Genomic DNA, 19658 nt, shown 5'->3' with positions numbered 1-19658 from the left:
CCCTCCTTTGGCTTATTTTAGAAGAATGAGTTATTTATTTTTGTCACCTAGCTCCTTCTTTTTCTAAGCTCTGACTGTACTTTGTGAATGATCCATGTCTATTCAAAGCTCTTTGCAGCATGAGAGAAAAGTTCTGCCCCGTCCCAGGAACTTCCTGGCCTCCTAAAGCCTTGCCAACAGCCAGACTACAAAGTTGGGTATGTAGGGTTCCCTGGGTCCTTGTCACTCAAAGAATGATATATGGACCATCAACACTGGCATCACCTGGGAGGTTGTTAGAAATGCAGAACCTCAGGCCTGAATCAGAACCTGGCTTTTAACAACCTCTCTGCGTGATTTGTATGAGCTGTCCTGCCTGCTCTTTTGTGAACACCTGTTGCTTCTCTCTGATCTAGAAGTAAGGCTGAGACCACTGTACCCCAGCCCAAAGTAAAAACCTTAGGTTTAAAACCAGAAGTCTTTGGTTATTTGGGGACGTAACTTCATTAATCTTGTCTGATAGTTGTTAAACTTGGATTGGAAAAAACTTTAGAGGTCATCAAGTTTAACCATCATCATTGCTGTGAATTTCAGTATCGTGATCAATTTTTGTAAAAAGGCTAAATTTTTGTTCAGGATATTCTGTTCAAGAAGATAAAAGCATATGACATACCGTAGAAAGGCAGCCAGAAGAATGGGAGAAATTTATTTAAAATATATATATTAAAAATATATATATTTAAAAAAAAAAGCTCTTGGTGATTGAACGAATACATTTCAGTAATCTGGAAAGTTTATTGATGTGAACTCTCTCAGCCATGGTGGTGTCCCCCAAAGAGGTGTTTATCTCTTAAATTCATATTCTAACACCATATGCTTACTTTATACCGGCCCAAACTTACTGTCTTATACAGTTATAATTTTAGTTTAACTTCCCACAAATTCAAGGAATTGCTATTATCTACTAAACTAAAATCTCCATAAATAAGGGGAGGATAAGAGATAAATCTCCCTAATGAAAGAATTCCAAATACTATATGAAGATAAACCTCTCTTCCCTTCCAGGCCGGTCCTAGTGACTCACTTCTAAAGAATAGAGAATGGAAAGGAAAAACACTAACTTTATGGTGGAGAAACCTGGCACATACCACCTTCACCAAGTGATCAGGGTTAACCTCACCAGTGATAGCATGGGGATATCATTTACCTCCTGATGTAATGTGATGAGAAGGGCACTTGGCATTTGTGGTATGCTTTCCAAAAACACATACATAACCCCAGTCTAATCACAAGGAAAACATAAGACCAAACCAATTTGAGGGACAATCTACAAAATACCCAACCAGTACTCTTCAAAACTATCATGGTAGCCATAAAAAGAACAAAATAATGTCATTTGCAGCAACAAGGATGGACCTAGAGATTGAGTGAAGTAAGTCAGAGAAAGACAAATATATGATATCGCTTATATATGGAATCTTAAAAAAGGGTACAAATGAACTTATTTACAAAACAGAACTGGAGTCACAGATGTAGAAAATAAACTTATACTTACCAGGGGGTAAGGCGGGGGGGGATAAATTGGGAGATTGGGATTGACATATACACACTACTATATATAAAATAGATAACTAATAAGGACCTATTATATAGCATAGGGAACTCTGCTCAGTACCCTGTAATGGCCTATATGGGGAAAGAATCTAAAAAAGAAAGGATATATGTATATGTACAACTGATTCACTTTGCGGTATACCTGAAATGAACACAGCATTGTAAATCAACTATACTCCAATAAAAACTAAAAACAAACAAACTGTCATAGAGCGAAGACTCAGAAACTGTCACAGACCAGAGAAGACCAGAGAAGACACAACAACTAAACATAATGTGGTATCCTGGATGGGATCCTGGAATGGAAAAAGGACATTGGTGGGAAAACTGGTGAAATCTGAATAAAGTCTGGAGTTTCATTAATAGGAACACACAGTGTTAATTCCTTAGTTTTTGTGTTTTTTTGGTTTTTTTTTTTTGCGGTGCGCGGGCCTCTCACTGTTGTGGCCTCTGCCGTTGCGGAGCACAGGCTCCGGACGCGCAGGCTCAGCAGCCATGTCTCACGGGCCCAGCCGCTCCGCGGCATGTGGGATCTTCCCGGACCGGGGCACGAACCCGTATCCCCTGCATCGGCAGGCGGACTCTTAACCACTGCACCACCAGGGAAGCCCAGTTCCTTAGTTTTGACAAATGTACCGTGGTAATGTAAGATGACAGCATTAGGGAGAACTGACACTGGGTGACAGGTGTATAGGAACTCTGTACTACCTTTGTAACTTTTCTATAAATCTAAAACCTGTAATGGAAAATAAAAATAAAATGTCCCACAAACTCATGAGAATAGTTTTAACACATTAAAGTAAGATTTCTCTTGATAGTATCTTCTGCAAGTTTAGAGGGCAGACTTGGGCCAAACACCAACCTATATCCACCTTTAAAATACTTCTTGAGGCCTGTTAGCACCATTTTGCTAAACCTGGAAATTAAAGTTTTACACATTTGAATTCCTGGAACGTAAAATAAAAGTCCATTTTCCTAAAGCTCACTTAACTCTCGCAAAGAGAATTGTACTGATCTCAGCAACATTTGTTGGATTCGTATGGGTCATTAGGCTTTTCTGAGCCGTGGTTATACCATCGACAAAGTGAGGTCTCTCCCGGTTCTAAAATTCTATAAATATGCCTCTCTAAAATTTGTTAAACATTGTTTAAAGTGCGGTATTGATTCTGAGAGGGGAAAAAAATGAACATTTTGATTAGGCAATTAATTCCACAGACATTTATTAAGCGGCAATCACTGTGCTCTGGTACAGGACCTATAGCCCTTGCTCTCCAGAGGTCTCAGTCTGGTGATAGAGACAGATCTGGAAACAAGCTGTTACAGGCATGTAACAAGTGCTATAAAAGAGGTATTAACAAGGTGCACTGGTACTCAGGGAGGAATTGCTTCACTCTGCCTGTGGAGGCTAGAGACAGCTTTCGACCTGAGAAACAAGGACAACAATGAAACATTACAAGTTGATCTAACCAGAGTCAGTGAGGAATCTGTCCTATAGTAGTAAACATTTATTTTAATTGGCTGTGTATGAGAATTTGGGATTACTGGATTTTCCCAGCCATACATTGGTTGTTGACTCAGTAATTCAGCTGCTACAGAGCTGGGCCAGAGAAGTACACTGTCTCAGGTGGCAGATGCGCTCTCTGGGGAATGTTGATATGCGTCAACGTTCACATGAACAAGATAACTTTCTAGAAAAGGCCATGTGTGGGCTACATATTCTGTCATTTCTAAATCAGGCCTCATTAAACATTCATGCCTCTCAGATCATTTCATTTCCATCTTATGGCTGAACATCTGTGGCTCAGGCCTTACAATCCTCAGTCTTAGTATATAGCTTTGCTTTTAAATCCTGAACAGCCTGGCATAAATGGAAATTTAGAATTCCTAAGCAAAAATTCAAAATTGGCTTCTACCTGGACCTTAAGCTTGCAAATTCTGAATAATTCTATTTAGGCAGGCCTTTCTTTAGTGAGAACGTGACATGACTGTGGGGGGAGCTTTGCCACTTAAATGATCTTGATGGGGGTGGGGATAAGTGCTTTCTCCTGGGATGTTGCCCAAGCCAATCCGAGAGAGGGGTACAGAAAACTGGCAAATGTTACGTCGCCATTTCCCAAGGCCTAGTTAGAGAAATGCCTTCTGCTGGGAGTGATAATTTGGGGAAATTCCTCACCAGCAACATGTGAGACAGATGGGAGTGAAACAGCAAGCACAGATCTGAGAGAGCTGGGCAAAGTGCACAACAGACAGACGTGCCTTCCCATGCTAATCCCCGCGTCCTGCCAGATCATCACATGTGTGGACACAGAGGAGCCAGGTGGCCATGGGAGGTGTCCTCCCAGAGCAGGGTTTACAGTTTTCCTGGGGCTGTGAGGGAAAACATCTGGGACAGTTAAGAGAGTTCTTTGCAGTATACACAGAATCTTTTTCTTCTAAAGAAAAAGTTGACATTTATGGGGTTTTTCTTCCTGATTATAAACGTAAGAATGGCTCATAGAGAAAACTGCACAAGTTGCTGAAAAGCAGAAAGAAGAATATAAAGAACACCCATTATATCTCTATCCAAGGATAGTAACTATTAAAATTTTAGTGAATTTCTTTCCAGGATTTTACATGCATAGGTATTCATCACGGTTGAGAGCATACTATATGTATAATTTCATATTCTGTTCTTTTTCTCTTAATATCATGACATAGGAATTGCCGTATGTTATCAAAATTCTCTGTAAACATTCTTCTTAGTGGCTGCATGTTTTATCCTATGATGAAATTTATTTACTCTAAATCCTAAATTTATTCATTCATTTAAGAAATATTCATGAAATTGTTTTATTTTTTCACTTAAGAGCCCAATGCTGAATGTGCTTTAATTTCCTAACCCATCCGCTAGTTGTTGGCCACTCAATCCCTTTCTTATTTCATAGCTTTTTTTTGAGGATCTAGGCCAGACGTGAAAATAGGGAGTCAGAGTTAAGAAGAAGGTTGAAAAAATAATGGGAGAGGAACTTAGGCTGAATGAATGAGACGAGGGAGAGGGTCCAGTGAAAGCTGCCCTCCCACTACTAAGGCATCCAAGGATATTTCCTGCAAAATCAGGAATTGTTCATGGGCAAAGAAATCTTTGTGGCACTGACATTATATAACTTAATGATGGTGATTCAGTAACTTCTCCACCATTTCTGGAATTGGCCAAATGCCTTCCTCACTCTTGGGTGCTGACTAGATGTGGCCCACCCCTGGCCAGCACCACCAGTGCTAGCGGCTGTTGGGTTAGGAAAGGGAAGTGCCAACTCAGAGGGAAATGTGAGGCACCTTTTTCAGCAGGGTGAGTGGAGCTATTTTAGCCCCTGCGAAAAGTCTTAAGGGTGGACTCAAGTGGGGATGAATATGTAGTCTATTTCCAGAACCATCCCCATAGGATAGACCCTTGTGGAGCATCCATCCCCTTCCTGATGTTCTCCCCTCTTTGACTGAAGTGCAGGGGCAACAGCTACACCTACGCTAAAATACCTTCTCTTGCCTCTGTAGAGTTCTCAGTAAAACACCTAAGCCACTCCTGTGCTTGTTTAGAGTGCTAATATTTTATGCTTTCCTTTGCTGTGCAAACTTTTAAGTTTCATTAGGTCCCATTTGTTTATCCTTGTTTTTATTTTCGTTACTCTAGGAGGTGGATCAGAAAAGATCTCACTGCGATTAATGTCAGAGAGTGTTCTGCCTATGTTTTCCCCTAAGAGTTTTATAGTATCCGGTCTCAACATTTAGGTCTTTAATCCATTTTGAGTTTATTTTTGTGTATGGTGTTAGAGAATGTTCTAATTTCATTCTTTTACATAAAAATATGGAACGCTTCATGAATTTGCCTGTCATCCTTGTGCAGGGGCAATGCTAATCTCTGTATTGTTCCAGTTTTAGTATACATGCTGCCGTAGCGAGCACTGGAGTGCTCATACTATGTTCTGGTCTTTCCCTGTCTTTGGCATTCAGCTATAGCTGACCTGTAGAAGTTCAATTGGTCAAAGACTCTACCACGCAATCTTTATAGGTACAGTGTTATCCTAAGGAGGGCAGTTATCTGATAACTCCCAGAAGAAACACTCAGATATCCTGAAGGATAAATGGAAGCACGTGACACAACATGAAGCTTACAGGAGAGTATCTGATATTGAAAGTAGTTGGATTACACATATACCTTGTGTTGCAATACGTATTTCCCTGAGAATCTGGAGAAAATCAAGAGGTATGAGAGGTAAGGGCACAGGCTTTGAAGTCTGTGCCTGCGTTTGAATTTGCCTCTGTCAGTCACTTGGCAGCTGTTTGACGTTGGGCAATCTATTTAACCTCCCTAAGGCTTAATTTCTTCATCTACATGAGATTTGAGATTATTTTAAGAATACCTCCTCAGGACTTCCCTGGTGGCGCAGTGGTTAAGAATCTGCCTGCCAATGCAGGGGACACATCCCTGGTTCGGGAAGATCCCACATGCCCGGAGCAACTAAGCCCGTGCGCCACAAATACTGAGCTTGCGCTCTAGAGCCCGTGAGCCACAACTACTGAGCCCACGTGCTGCAACTACTGAAGCCCTTGCGCCTAGAGCCCGTGCTCCACAGCAAGAGAAACCACAGCAATAAGAAGCCCGCACATCGCAACGAAGTGTAGCCCTCCTCGCTGCAACTAGAGGAAGCCTGCGCACAGCAGCGAAGACCCAACGCAGCCAAAAATCAATCGATAAATAAAATTTAAAAATAAATAAAATTTGTCCTTATTTTATAAAAAAAGAATACTTCCTCATAGATGAGTGAATAAGATAACATACATGAAGCTCCTAATCTGGCACATTTAAGCACTCAGTAAATAGTAGCTATTATTAAGTAGAGTGGAAGCTATTTTCAAACTAATTCAGTCAACAAATATTCATTGAGCACTGTCAGGGGCAGGGCTGTATGATAGCCCCCCTCTGCTTATACTATATCTTTCATGTGAACTGAGTTTTTCTCTGTGGGTTCATTTATATTAAAATGATAACTTTATCTTTTTCGAAACAGCAGATTTGTTACATTATCTACTAAGTCCTAAGCAAGTCTCAGAGGCTCCTCCAAAACTAGGAATATTGGTGGTAATGTCTCTTACAAGCCCATTGTTTAATTCTTGATGTGAGCAGTAGTTACTATTTATTTTTCTGCTCTAAAAGAGAAATTTCCTTAGCTTTCCTTAAGAGAAATCACTTAGCTTTGAGGTTAATTTTTGTAACTTTTTAAAGATAAAAGTGTGTTTTTAACCCCAGAGTCCTATGCTATATATTTAAATAAGTATTTCCCCTTTGCATTTTTAAACAACTATTAACTTGGCCTCACTTGAAAGAATGCTGTTGGTTCCTATAAACAGGCATAAGTTCCTCTCTAAATAAAGGTATTTTAATTTTTATCTGTCCTAAGACTGAGGTGACCCAAAGATGATGTACAAATGGCCAATATGCACATGTAAAGACGATCAACATCATTAGTCACTGGGGAAATGCAAATTAAAACCACAGTGAGACACCATGTCACACCCACTAGAATGGATATGATCAAAAACAATGGACTTACAAGTGTTGATGAGGATGTGAAGAAACTGGAACCCTCACACATTGCTGGTGGGAATGAAAAACTCGTACAGCCACTTTGGAAAACAGTTTGCCAGTTCCTCAGAGTGTTAACCATGGAGTTAACATATGATACAGCGATTCGACTCCTAGATAAACATCCACGATCAATGAAAAATACATTCACAAAAAAACTTGTACATAAATGTTCATAACAGCATTATTCATAATAGCCCAAAATGAAAACTATACACGTCCATCAACTGATGAATAGATAAATATAATGTGGTACTGAACCAACTTTAGCCACTGGGGACAGACACCAAAAACAACGGGAACTACGAACCTGCAGCCTGCAAAAAGGAGACCCCAAACACAGTAAGATAAGCAAAATAAGAAGACAGAAAAACACACAGCAGATGAAGGAGCAAGATAAAAACCCACCAGACCAAACAAATGAAGAGGAAATAGGCAGTCTACCTGAAAAAGAATTCAGAATAATGATAGTAAAGATGATCCAAAATCTTGGAAATAGAATAGACAAAATGTAAGAAACATTTAACAAGGACCTAGAAGAACTAAAGGTGAAACAAGCAACGATGAACAACACAATAAATGAAATTAAAAATACTCTAGATGGGATCAATAGCAGAGTAACTGAGGCAGAAGAACGGATAAATGACCTGGAAGATAAAATAGTGGAAATAACTACTGCAGAGCAGAATAAAGAAAAAAGAATGAAAAGAACTGAGGACAGTCTCAGAGACCTCTGGGACAACATTAAACATAGCAACATTCGAATTATAGGGGTTCCAGAAGAAGAGAAAAAGGAAGGGACTGAGAAAATATTTGAAGAGATTATAGTTGAAAACGTCGCTAATATGGGAAAGGAAATAGTTAATCAAGTCCAGGAAGCACAGAGAGTCCCATAGAGGATTAATCCAAGAAGAAAGACACATATTAATCAAACTGTCAAAAATTAAATACAAAGAACAGATATTAAAAGCAGCAAGGGAAAAACAACAAATAACACACAAGGGAACCCCCAGAAGGTTAACAGCTTAACAGCTGATCTCTCAGCAGAAACTCTACAAGCCAGAAGGGAGTGGCAGGACATACTGAAAGTGATGAAGGAGAAAAACCTGCAACCAAGATTACTCTACCCAGCAAGGATCTCATTCAGATTTGATGGAGAAATTAAAACCTTTACAGACAAGCAAAAGCTGAGAGAGTTCAGCACCACCAAACCAGCTTTACAACAAATGCTAAAGGAACTTCTCTAGACAAAAACACAAGAGAAGGAAAAGTCCTATAATAACGAACCCAAAACAATTTAGAAAATGGGAATAGGAACATACATATCGATAATTACCTTAAATGTAAATGGACTAAATGCTCCCACCAAAAGACACAGATTGGCTGAATGGATACAAAAACAAGACCCATATATATGCTGTCTACAAGAGACCCACTTCAGACCTAGAGACACATACAGACTGAAAGTAAGGGGATGGAAAAAGATATTCCATGCAAATGGAAACCAAAAGAAAGCTGGAGTAGCAATTCTCATATCAGACAAAATAGACTTTTTTTTTTTTTTTTGCGGTACGCGGGCCCCTCACTGTTGTGGCCCCTCCCGTTGCGGAGCAACAGGCTCTGGTCAGACCTAGAGACACATACAGACTGAAAGTAAGGGGATGGAAAAAGATATTCCATGCAAATGGAAACCAAAAGAAAGCTGGAGTAGCAATTCTCATATCAGACAAAATAGACTTTAAAATAAAGACTATCAGAAGAGACAAAGAAGGACACTACATAATGATCAAGAGATCGATCCAAGAAGAAGATATAACAATTGTAAATATTTATGCACCCAACATAGAGGCACCTCAATACATAAGGCAAATACTAACAGCCATAAAAGGGGAAATCGACAGTAACACACTCATAGTAGGGGGCTTTAACACCCCACTTTCACCAATGGACAGATCATCAAAAATGAAAATAAATAAGGAAACACAAGCTTTAAATGATACATTAAACAAGATGGACTTAATTGATATTTATACGACATTCCATCCAAAAACAACAGAATACACTTTTTCTCAAGTGTTCATGGAACATTCTGCAGGATAGATCATATCTTGGGTCACAAATCAAGCCTTGGTAAATTTAAGAAAATTGAAATTGTAACAAGTATCTTTTCCGACCACAACGCTATGAGATTAGATATCAATTACAGGAAAATATCTGTAAAAAATACAAACACAAGGAGGCTAAACAATACACTACTTAATAACGAAGTGATCACTGAAGAAATCAAAGAGGAAATCAAAAAATACCTAAAAACAAATGACAATGGAGACACGATGACCCAAAACCTATGGGATGCAGAAAAAGCTGTTCTAAGAGGGAAGTCTATAGCAATACAATCCTACCTTAAGAAACAAGAAACATCTCGAATAAACAACCTAACCTTGCACCTAAAGCAATTAGAGAAAGAAGAACAAAAAACCCCCAAAGTCAGCAGAAGGAAAGAAATCATAAAAATCAGATCAGAAATAAATGAAAAAGAAATGAAGGAAATGATAGCAAAGATCAATAAAACTAAAAGATGGTTCTTTGAGAAGATAAACAAAATTGATAAATCATTAGCCAGACTCATCAAGAAAAAAAGGGAGAAGACTCAAATTAATAGAATTAGAAATGAAAAAGGAGAAGTAACAACTGACACTGCAGAAATAGAAAAGATCATGAGAGATTACTACAAGCAAAACTCTATGTCAATAAAATGGACAACCTGGAAGAAATGGACAAATTCTTAGAAATGCACAACCTGCCAAGACTGAATCAGGAAGAAATAGAAAATATGAACAGACCAATCACAAGCACTGAAATTGAAACTGTGATTAAAAATCTTCCAACAGACAAAAGCCCAGGACCAGATGGCTTCACAGGCGAATTCTAGCAAACATTTAGAGAAGAGCTAACACCTAACCTTCTCAAACTCTTCCAAAATATAGCAGAGGGAGGAACACTTCCAAACTCATTTTACGAGGCCACCATCACCCTGATACCAAAACCAGACAAGGATGTCAAAAAGTAAGAAAACTACAGGCCAATATCACTGATGAACATAGATGCAAAAATCCTCAACAAAATACTAGCAAACAGAATCCAACAGCACATTAAAAGGATCATACACCATGATCAAGTGGGGTTTATTCCAGGAATGCAAGGATTCTTCAATATACGCAAATCTATCAATGTGATTAACCATATTAACAAATTGAAGGAGAAAAACCATATGATCATCTCAATAGATGCAGAGAAAGCTTTTGACAAAATTCAACACCCATTTATGATAAAAACCCTGCAGAAAGTAGGTGTAGAGGGAACTTTCCTCAATATAATAAAGGCCGTATATGACAAGCCCACAGCCAACATCATCCTCAATGGCGAAAAACTGAAAGCATTTCCACTAAGGTCAGGAACAAGACAAGGTTGCCCACTCTCACCACTCTTATTCAACATAGTTTTGGAAGTTTTAGCCACAGCAATCAGAGAAGAAAAGGAAATAAAAGGAATCCAAATCGGAAAAGAAGAAGTAAAGCTGTCACTGTTTGCAGATGACATGATACTATACATAGAGAATCCTAAAGATGCTACCAGAAAACTACTAGAGCTAATCAATGAATTTGGTAAAGTAGCAGGATACAAAATTAATGCACAGAAATCTCTGGCATTCCTATATACTAAGTAATACGTTCCGGCGGGGGGGAGGGGGGGAATGCAAAATGTTACAACCTCATGGAGAATTCAGCAATATCTAAAGAGACTGACAATAGAACGCAACTCAAAACCTGCGATATTTTTCCCCTTATAAAAGGTGCTATTGGAACAATTAGTGAAATCTGAGTTATTATATCAAGTTAAATGTCTTGCTTTTTATCACTGTGTTTTGATAACTATACTGTGGTTGATAGTCTTGTTTTTTAGATAATACACACTGACGTATTGAGAGAGAGGCATCACATCTGCAACTCATTACCCATGGTTCCAAAAAATTACATTATACACATACACACGCAGATAGTATATGCATAAAGTAAGGGACAAGAAAAAGAATGATAAAACAAATGGGGTAAAAAGTTAACTAGGGAACCTGGTTAAGGGGTGTGGTGTAACGAAAAATATTTGGTCTTTGTCATAGTTCCTGGCTCTGAGCTCCTAAAACCCTTGCCATTCCCTGAGTGACAGGAGGGTCTGATCATTCATAAGGAGCCCCGCTCATGTACATCCGAGTTTATGCTAATGAGGTGACTTAGGGTGGGCCCCAAGATAACCTCTGGATGGAGCTGGTCACCAGAAAGACAAAGTGATTAGAAGGCTGGAAATTTCAGCCACACTCACCAACCTCTGGGAACGTGGGGAGGATGGAGATTAAGCTCTATAAAAACTCCTGAACAAGATTTGGTCAGCTTCCTAGTTGGTGAAAGCTTCCACACACTGGGAGGTGGTGCACCCCAGTTCCATGGGGACAGAAACTCCTCTCCTCAGGACCCTTCCAGACCTTGCCCTATATACCTCTTCATCTGGCTGTAAATTTGTATTCTTTATAATAAACTGGTCAATGGAAATAAATATTTCTCTGAGCTCTGTGAGTCACTCTAGCAAGGATATTGAACTTGAGGAAGGGGTTGTGAGAACCTCCAATTCATAGCCAGTTGGTCAGGAGCACAGGTGACAACCTGGAGTTTCTATTGGCAGGGGGGGGGGGGGGGGGAGGGGGGGCCGGCCGGGGCGGGGCGAGGCTACAAAAGGCCGAGCACCGGGACACCCTGCTGCGGGCGCGCTCTCGGGGCACTCGGAAGGTGGTGGCAGAGCGCTGGGCACAGTCGGCTTGTGGACCAGGCGGGCGCGAGACGATGCTGCGGGTGCGGTGTCTGCGCGGCGGGAGCCGCGGCGCCGAAGCGGTGCACTACATCGGGTCTCGGGTGCGTGCGCCGCCGCCTCATCGGGCAGCCGCGTGCTCTCTTCCCCCTCTCCTTTCCTGGCTTTCCCCCGCCAGCCTTGCACGACCCTGTCCTTTCTGGGCCCCCTTGGAAGGTCGGCTTCAGGAGCCTTTGCCGGCTGCCGGAAGCTTGGCGGTGTCCCAGGGGAAGGGGGCGTGCGTTGGGGCCACACCCAGTGGGCACAGCTGCGGTCTACGCGCCTCGGGCAGCGTTGGCCGGCAGCGCGGCGGGCGCCGCCCTCCCCAGGCGGAGGGGGCGAGGGCGACAAGCAACACCGCTTAGTGAAAAAGGGCGGCCTTTTGGCGGCTCATCGCTATGGGTGGGCAGAGAGTTAGGCATGCGTGTACCGTGGATGTACGGGAGAAGGGGCGAAGTGGGACTCGGGGACGGAGAGGGAGCGAGCAGGCTCATTCCAAGTGTAACGTGGAGTCCTGAGTCACGAGAGGAGTTGGAACGAGTTCGGTCTGTACCCAGATTTCTGCCCGGTCCTGCCCTCCGCTTTCCTGGTATGCAAGCACGCGCCTGCAGCAAACCCTCCCTAGCTCCTGGGACGGGAATAGCCAGGCAGTTTGGCTTCCGCCAGCAACTGGCTTCAGAACAGCTGTCACTCCCTCCTGCTTTTTAGTCTCCACCCTGGCTCCCCTCCTGCCTCCTTCCTAAGGCTTTTAACAGAACCGGATAGAGATTTGTGGAGTTGAGGTTTGCCCAGTGTATGAGGGACTCTTCCTGATCTAGAGTTCATGGGCTCTACATTTTCAAAAGCCTTTTTTGAAGTTCTTAGATCTCCTTAGTTGTTTGAGTTTGTACCTGGGTTAGTTAATCCTTATCTTGCCTAGGGTACTGTGGACCATCTGTAAAATAAGCCTATGGGACTTGGTCACTCTCTCATAATTGCAGTGCCAAATAATGTGAAGTGTGTGTCAGTGAGGACAAATGGATGGTTTGAAGCTGATTATTCTGAAAGATAAAGTCATTTAAAATGCTTCTATATTTTCATTTGCGTGGGGTGGGGGGAGAGGATCCTAATACTAGTAACCTTTGGTACTGAAAGGGACAGGAGGCTCCCTCCCCCAGCTGGACTTGGCAGGGAGATCCGGAGCCACTTTCTGTGGTTTTCTGGGAAGAAGGGTGACCCATCATCTGCAGAAAACTTGCTTAAGGCTTGATTGCAGAAAACTATTCCGAGATATAAATGGGGGTGTATGGTCTTTGGGGACAAAATCTTCTGAGAAGTTTTAAAGAGTTATACCAATTAACATAATACATAAAAAGATAATGTATAAATAAACACAAAAGTAAAATCTGTAACCCCACTACCCACCTACCCACTAACATCTCGGTTTACATTCTCCTAAAAGATTTTAAATGCCTGGCTGTGTTATCCTGGGTTTTCATCCCACTTCTCCTTCCCCTCCCCCAAGTACTGTGCAGGACCACACAATAATCTTTTCTTTGTTCTTGGAAGCTTGGAAGAACTGTAACGGGATGGGTGCAGCGAACTTTCCAGAGCACCCAGGCAGCTATGGCTTCCTCCCGGAATTCCTGTGCAGCTGACGACAAGGCCACTGATCCTCTGCCCAAGGACTGCCCTGTCTCCTCTTACAACGAATGGGACCCCTTAGAGGAAGTGATAGTGGGGAGAGCAGAAAATGCCTGTGTTCCACCATTCACTGTGGAAGTGAAGGTAAAGCCAGGGTTTCACATGTCTGAGCGGGTTCATTCCTCATGGTGTGCAGTCTGGCTTCTGCTCCCACTCTCCTCTGTAACTGTGTTCACTTTAGCTTACCCAAGACTACCCAGATCCAGTGGCTGAATGATATCTTACTTGGCATCTCTGCAGTATTTGACACTATCTACACCAATGATTACTCCCTCCTTCAGGTTTGGGGAGACCGTTTCGGGGGGTGGGGGCGGATATTAGTTCTTTCCCTGTTCCTCACATCTTCTTCCTTTATGGTCTGTAATGTTGGGCTGAACAGAATTTCACTGTAGCTGTTCTCATAGCTTCCTCCCACCCCTCCACTCTGGTCCAGATCTCTCTCCTGAATTCTGTCCATATGAACATGTTAAATTCCTTGCTGGATATTGCCACTGGACCTCAAACATGGCACATTTGAGTTCACCTGCCACCCACTCTGCAAAACTGGGACGTTCTTCATTCCTTCCTTTCAGTTTTTGGCATTCCTATTTATCCAAGCTAAAACTTTTATTTATTTCTCCTTCAGTCACATCCTCCACATCCATTCTCCAAGATCGAACAAGTCTTTTATCAAAATGAACCTTACGTCCATCCCTCTGCTACTGCCTTAGGTCAGGATCTCATCTACTGCCTGGACTATTGCAGTGAACTCCTAACTGGTCTCCCCTATTTGCTGCACTCTCTAAACCACCTCTAGCGTCTATCAGAGTCATTTTTTATAAATTTACTTATTTATTTATTTTTTGGTGCATTGGGTCTTCATTGCTACATGTGGGCTTTCTCTAGTTGCAGTGAGCAGGGGCTACTCTTCGCTGCGGTGCGTGGGCTTCTCATTGCGATGGTTTCTCCTGTTGCAGAGCACGGGCTCTAGGCACGCAGGCTTCAGTAGTTGCGGCACGTGGGCTCAGTAGTTGTGGCGCACGGGCCTAGCTGCTCCGCGGCATGTGGGATCTTCCCGGACCAGGGCTCGAACCGGTGTCCCCTGCATTGGCAGGCGGATTCCTAACCACTGAACCACCAGGGAAGCCCAGAGTAATTTTTTAATCAGAGTAAATTTTTAAAACCCAAATTCAATATTGTTACTCATCTGCTTCTATCAATCCTCTATTTTGCTAGCCTCTCTCCCCTAATAATTTCACCCAGGTTTCAGCAGATTTTATGAGATAACCATATAAACAGCCAAATTAGACTACCAAACAAGCCTCAGGCCTTTGCTCCCACCTAGAGCTCTCCCACCTACCTTCCTGCACCCCTTTTGTCTGCAGTTTAAACCTCCCCCTCTTCCTACCACCTAGTTCCAGTGGTACCTCCCACAAAGCCTTCCAGGATTTCCCTGGCAACAAGTAATATCTTCTTTTTTTAAAACTCTTAGTGCTCTTTATCTGTAATATTTTTATGACCAGAGTCTCTGTGGGCTGGTATTCTGGTTGTATACTGCATAAGGGTTCCATCCACACTTCAGATGCAGCTTAAGCTTCCATTAATAATGGGTTACAAATATATCTTCAATGTACTTAAATTCTTCCTGAATATTAACATTTTTATTTGTAATGTGGGTTGAGGAAATAAGTTCTGTTATATCACTGTCATCATCATCAGAAATGTTGCCTACCTTGTATCAGGGCTCCAGAGTTATTAGCACAAAAGTACTTGTTTTCCATCTGGAGAGGTATGATGTTTATTACGTAGAAATGAAGACTAATACTAAGTATCTTATGGCAACTAGCTGGCAAGGCAGTTGAATTCAAATACCAGGAGAACTAAGGGAAAAGCAATGACCAAATGCTGGATAGTTAGGAAGTCTTCTTCCTAAACGAAGAAAGTAATTCTTGAGTTAGACCTTGAAAAAGTTATAACTTCTTCTAGTTGTTCTGAAACTACCTTTGGTTTTGATATTTGAAATTTGATGAACAGATTAATTTATGTATCATCCACATGTTTTAAAAAGGCACAATCTTTTTTTTTTTTAATAAGTTTATTTTATTCATTTATTTATTTTTGGCTGCGTTGGGTCTTCGTTGCTGCGCGCGGGCTTCCTCTAGTTGTGGTGAACAGGGGCCGCTCTTCATTATGGTGTGCAGGCCTCCCATTGTGGTGGCCTCTCCTGCTGTGGAGCATGGGCCCTAGGTGCCTGGGCTTCAGTAGTTGTGGCTCGCGGGCTCTAGAGCGCAGGCTCAGCAGTTGTGGCGCACGGGCTTAGTTGCTCCGTGGCATGTGGGATCTTCCCAGACCAGGGCTCGAACCGGTGTCCCCTGCATTGGCAGGCAGATTCTTAACCACTGCGCCACCAGGGAAGCCCTAAAGTCTTTTCTTGAAAGGAAGGCCCATCCCCTAACCATTTTAATTGGGTGGAATTAAATTTCAAATTCAGGCAATAGTTTATCCTTCTATTTGTCTTTAGAATAATTGACTTTTATATCATGTGATCTTACGGAATCAGAATTCTAAGACATTATTTTGAGTTCTTTGTCACTTGATTTATGATTTTAGATTTTGAAATTTCATGGACTTTTGGAAGGTGTGCTGGGCTGAAGTCAGGAGATCAGGATTGAATTAGGTATTTGATAAAAGCTTATTAGCTAATCTCAGTTAATCAGCTGTTTGACCTTGTGATCTTGATTCCACAAATTTCTGGGCCTCACTAAAATGAAGATATTAAGCAGGTTGCTATCTACCTAATGAGATTAAATAGGAAGGTAAAAGGTTACATGTTACTTATTTTTAAAGGACAAAACTACAACTCATTATAGTTGTATGGATGCAATTTGCCAAGTCTGTTGAGGGTATAATAGTTGTAGATAATAGTAGCTTTAGCAGTATTGATTTCATTCATTTGTCTGGTTATTTCTGCTTTATGACACATAAGAAACTAGGTATCGAGGGAGAGGAAATTAAATCTAAGACATGCATGGCCAACTAGAAGGTCTTACCTTCTAGATGGAGAAAAATGACACAGATATATTAATCAGTTTGGGACCAATGAAATATAAAATAATGTAGTAAACCATTTATAGGCAGTTAGAGCATAAGATATGTTGGAAGATGTAAGTGCTAGAAAAATTTTATGGGAATGAGGAACATAGTCATCAGGAAGCACAATTTTTGAAAGCTACATGGCTTTTTATTCTGCAAACATGGTGAATACTTTCCATCAAGTGTGTGCTTTTTGTTTTGCTTTTGTCTTTTTTTTCTAAAGCCCTTGATAAAAGGACCTTTTAAAAATACAAAGTCGAGTGGGATGAATTGGGAGATTGGGATTGACATATACACACTACTATGTATAAAATAGATAACTAATGAGAACCTACCGTATAGCACAGGGAATTCTACTCAGTGCTCCGTGGTGACCTAAATGGGAAGGAAATCCAAAAAAGAGGGGATATGTGTAAAGGTATAGCTGATTCACTTTGCTGTACAGCAGAAACTAACCCAACATTGTAAAGCAACTATACTCCAATAAAAATTAATTTAAAAAAATACAAAGTCAATCAACGTTAATGTAATATCAGTTTGCAGCTGGATAAATAATGTTTCTATTGAGATTTCCTAGCCTTCCAAAGACAGTATTTAAAATTCATTTGGCAAACACCCCTAAAGGATTTTAGGCTCTGAAAGACTATCAGGTTTCTAGGAGTGCAGCCACATGTCTGCAACAGATTATTAAAAACATCCCATGCTAAGCATTTAATATAGTGTTTTTTTTTTATCTTGCAGACACTTGGTAAATGATTGCTAACTTATTTAGCAGGGTTATAAAGGAAGTGTAAATAATTTCCAACTATCTCTTGGAAAATGTAGTCTGGCCTGATCACTCAGACTTTGTCCAACCTTAGCCAGAGTATGAACTATACAAGAGAATTCACACTTGTTCAAATAACTTTTTTCTCCCAGGAAGGTTTATATTTATCAAGCAAGCTTCACTCTGCACAAATAGTCACATGGGATACTTTGGAATGTGTCCAGCAAGAAAACATGGCTGTGCAGCAGAAACTATTTAACCCAGTGTTAAATTTTCAAAGACTTCTTGTCCCCTCGTGGACTGTTAGAGATGTGCCTGGCATGAGAAGGAGGAAGTGGTGAATGGATGAGTAGTACCAGGATGTGTCTGAGAGGAATATAAAGAGTCATTATTATCCTCTCCTCTGGTTGCTACTGCAGGACCTCCTAGGAGTAGAAAACAGTAGAGTGCTCTTGTTTTGTTTTGTTTTTTAAAAGAGTGGATTGATCTTAACAAGCAATCAAATTTTTAATTCTGATAACATTTTTCATGGCCCAGAAATTGAGCTTATTGTTTACCTATAGATTTTCAAAAGTAAAGCAACTAACTGATCATTTAGACAGGGTTTGGCAAGGTTTTTCTTTACAGGGCCAGATAATTAATGTTTCAGGCTTTGCAGACCATAGGTCTCTGTCACAACTACTCCACTCTCAACTCTGCCACTGTAGTGCAAAACCACCACAGGCAATATGTAAATGAGTATTTCTATGTTCCATAAAACTTTGTTTGCAAAAACAGGCAGCAGTCCAGATTTGGCCCATGGACTTTAGTTTGCCAGCCCCTGTTTTAGAGCTTCACTGGCATCTCCCTGTTTGCTGAAGACCTGTTTTTCAGATTCTTATTCCCTCCCCAGCAGGCTCAGCTCCAGCCTAATTGATGTGAACCTAGGTATTGAACTAACAAGAGGCAGGTCTGCTTCCATATGTTTGATACTTATCAGGCTGAGGTGAAAGTGGAAGTAGAGACATATAATCTGGAAAAGACATGGTCTTTGACATTAAAGAGCTAGACATCTAGATAGTCTGTCTCATTACCCAGTTTCCCCTTCTTTATGGCACTTACCACTGTCTGAAGTTATCTGATTTGTAATAATGGAAACTTTATCGGACATGATTAGGACTAGTGGTTGTTTAATCAATGATATAAGGAAACACTTTAAAAACACCTGCTTTAACACAGACCTACTAGAGAATGGACTTGAGGATACGGGGAGGGGGAAGGGTAAGCTGGGACAAAGTGAGAGAGTGGCATGGACATATATACACTACCAAACGTAAAATAGATAGCTAGTGGGAAGCAGCCGCATAGCACAGGGAGATCAGCTCGGTGCTTTGTGACCACCTAGAGCGGTGGGATAGGGAGGGTGGGAGGGAGACGCAAGAGGGAAGAGATATGGGGACATATGTATATGTATAACTGATTCACTTTGTTATAAAGCAGAAACCATTGTAATTGTAACACACCATTGTAAAGCAGTTATACTCCAATAAAGATGTTAAAAATAAGAATAAAATAAAATGCTTTAAACATTTTTTAAAAGCTTAAAACATATAAATGTACGTTGCTTTGCCAATCTTTTGATGAAGATCCAAGGCTTTTTCTTAGCATTTGGATCTTCTGATTGGAATTCTGCTTTATGTGTCTTAATAAATTATATCCATGTGTGTCTCCTACATTTCCCAATGTATTTTTTAATTTGACTGAGAACTTTGCGCATGGAAAACAATCTGAATGAAGAATCCTTCCAGACTTTTCCACTTTTGAAAACCAGTATTTTAGAGTTGTTGTACCTACCCTAATTCAATAGTAATTTTTAGCAAATTGATTGAGCCTTTTTAAAGCATTCAACCGCTTTCCATTCAGTTGTCTTTTAAAATGCGTATAACCCTTGGACACATCCTAAATGTTAAGATGTTTTTTTCAACTACTTAAAAATTGGGGGATTTGCTTATCAAATCACTTTTTTTTTTTTTTTTTTTTTTTTTTTTTTTT

The 19658-nt window shown here is 40.8% G+C and overlaps 1 protein-coding gene across 1 annotated transcript in view; it reads left to right on the top strand.

Annotated features, from left to right (window-relative positions):
• The first annotated feature begins 11968 nt into the window (after positions 1 to 11968).
• Positions 11969 to 19658, top strand: part of GATM (glycine amidinotransferase) — a 16329-nt gene continuing 8639 nt past the window's right edge. The window contains exons 1-2 of the mRNA XM_007467019.1: positions 11969 to 12171; positions 13655 to 13873. Coding sequence (XP_007467081.1) covers positions 12103 to 12171; positions 13655 to 13873 — 288 coding nt within the window. The 5' untranslated portion in view covers positions 11969 to 12102. The remainder of the gene's footprint in view (positions 12172 to 13654; positions 13874 to 19658) is intronic.

This window comes from Lipotes vexillifer, unplaced genomic scaffold (assembly GCF_000442215.2).
Source record: "Lipotes vexillifer unplaced genomic scaffold, Lipotes_vexillifer_v1.1 scaffold1010, whole genome shotgun sequence".
NCBI lineage: Eukaryota > Metazoa > Chordata > Mammalia > Artiodactyla > Lipotidae > Lipotes > Lipotes vexillifer.
This window is presented reverse-complemented; position numbering and strand designations above follow the sequence as displayed.